Genomic DNA, 1,612 nt, shown 5'->3' with positions numbered 1-1,612 from the left:
AAAGAGAAATCAAAGAAAAAAAACTAGGGGTAAAGATGTGGTTTCTATCTTTATTGCAGCATAGCACAACCAAAAGGTACTTTAGTACTAAAAAATAAAATGCGGAGTGATAAGTAGTAACTCACATAATAAAAACAAAGACTGTCACAAGAAAGCAAGAGTTCTAAATAGGATGGATATAATTATATTCGGACATAGAGAACACTTATTTGAAGTTAAATGTTCTGAGGACTTGAAAATAGGTAGGAGATGTCCATAAGAACAGAAAGTAGTTTCACTGGATGAAATAAAAATGCCTAAAACAGGACACAACTGTGCAACTTCAGGGAAATGAAAGAGATATGACTGGGAAGAAGAGAGTGGATGAAGGGTTCTCTCAGGAGAGTGGAGAGGGATGGTGAATACAGAGGGATGGTATTCTGAGGGACCAGAAGAAGGTTTCAGGAGGTTACAGTTGATTCTAAACTTTATACGAGGATTTAGGGGACTCTGGGGAGCAAGGTAAATTTTCATATATAACGGGCTGAGCATTGTGCATACAACCCATTGGATTTTACAAGGAGGAGGTTTTCCTGGGATATGATGCTTTCAGGCCTGCAGTCAGCAAAGTTCTGAGCAAGCCTGTCTGATTTGATAATCTATTTGTAGATTCGTGAAAGAATATCTGGGTAGATCCATTTATATAGACTAGACCCTGGACTAGTAACCTTCACCACTAAAAAGGAAAAAGCATAGCTTTCTCTGGCCATTTTCATCAATCAAGAGGGACAGGAAAAGAGAGCGTATGGAAGGGAAGAGGGGATTAGAAAAATCAAAGAGGAGTAATAAAGGAACGAGATGTAACATTATGTCCCTCCTTCTCCAAAATTTACTGTGAGCCATTCAGTTCAACACCTATCTTTGGAACAAATGAAAGAGAATGAAAAAGACGGTTTAATCTCCTCTGGGCCTTGATATGAATAAATTATTACATTGCTATTCTTTCTCAGAGAATCTTGAAGACTGTACAGGGTACTCTGTCTACCAACTGATAGACATTACTTATTTAAATTCCCTTTTGTAGGTCTACAGTGCCTAGTGCTGACGTATGTCAACGCCATCAGCAATGGGGAACTGCCCTGTATGGAGAATGCAGTCCTGACTTTGGCCAGGATAGAGAACTCAGCTGCGGTGCAAAAGGCCATTGCCCACTATGACCAGCAGATGAGACAGAAGATGCAGCTGCCCACAGAAACACTCCGGGAGCTGCTAGATCTGCACAGAGTTGTTGAGAAAGAAGCCATTGAAGTCTTCATGAAAAATTCTTTCAAGGATGAAGACCAAAAGTTCCAGAGGGAATTAGGGGTATGTGCGGTGTCCTATATTACGAAAGGCAAAACAAAACAAAACAAACAAACAACAACAAAAAAAAAACCCTGGCTGTTCCTGAAAAATTTTCTCCTTAGTCTCCAAAGAAGTCACACTCAGTGATGTGTATAGTTTTGCAACCATTATTAAAAGATCAGATGGGGGGAATGGATAGGGGTGCTGACAGCACAGTGGACAGTGGCAGGGATAGCAGAGTATGGAGGCTCGAGTGGGAGAGGAAGGCTGTCTACCTGATGAGTTTGTA

The 1,612-nt window shown here is 40.6% G+C and overlaps 1 protein-coding gene across 1 annotated transcript in view; it reads left to right on the top strand.

The window, feature by feature from the left end:
• The window catches only part of LOC103746185 (guanylate-binding protein 1-like), an 11,554-nt gene that overhangs the window by 5,192 nt on the left and 4,750 nt on the right, over nucleotides 1-1,612 (top strand). Inside the window, exon 4 of the mRNA XM_029553626.1 lies at nucleotides 1,064-1,344. Coding sequence (XP_029409486.1) covers nucleotides 1,064-1,344 — 281 coding nt within the window. The remainder of the gene's footprint in view (nucleotides 1-1,063; nucleotides 1,345-1,612) is intronic.

The sequence above is a fragment of the Nannospalax galili genome, unplaced genomic scaffold, assembly GCF_000622305.1.
Source record: "Nannospalax galili isolate Female #2095 unplaced genomic scaffold, S.galili_v1.0 scaffold2844, whole genome shotgun sequence".
NCBI classification, from domain to species: domain Eukaryota; kingdom Metazoa; phylum Chordata; class Mammalia; order Rodentia; family Spalacidae; genus Nannospalax; species Nannospalax galili.
The sequence above is the reverse complement of the archived record's forward strand: the minus strand, read 5'-3'. Positions and strand labels throughout refer to the sequence as shown.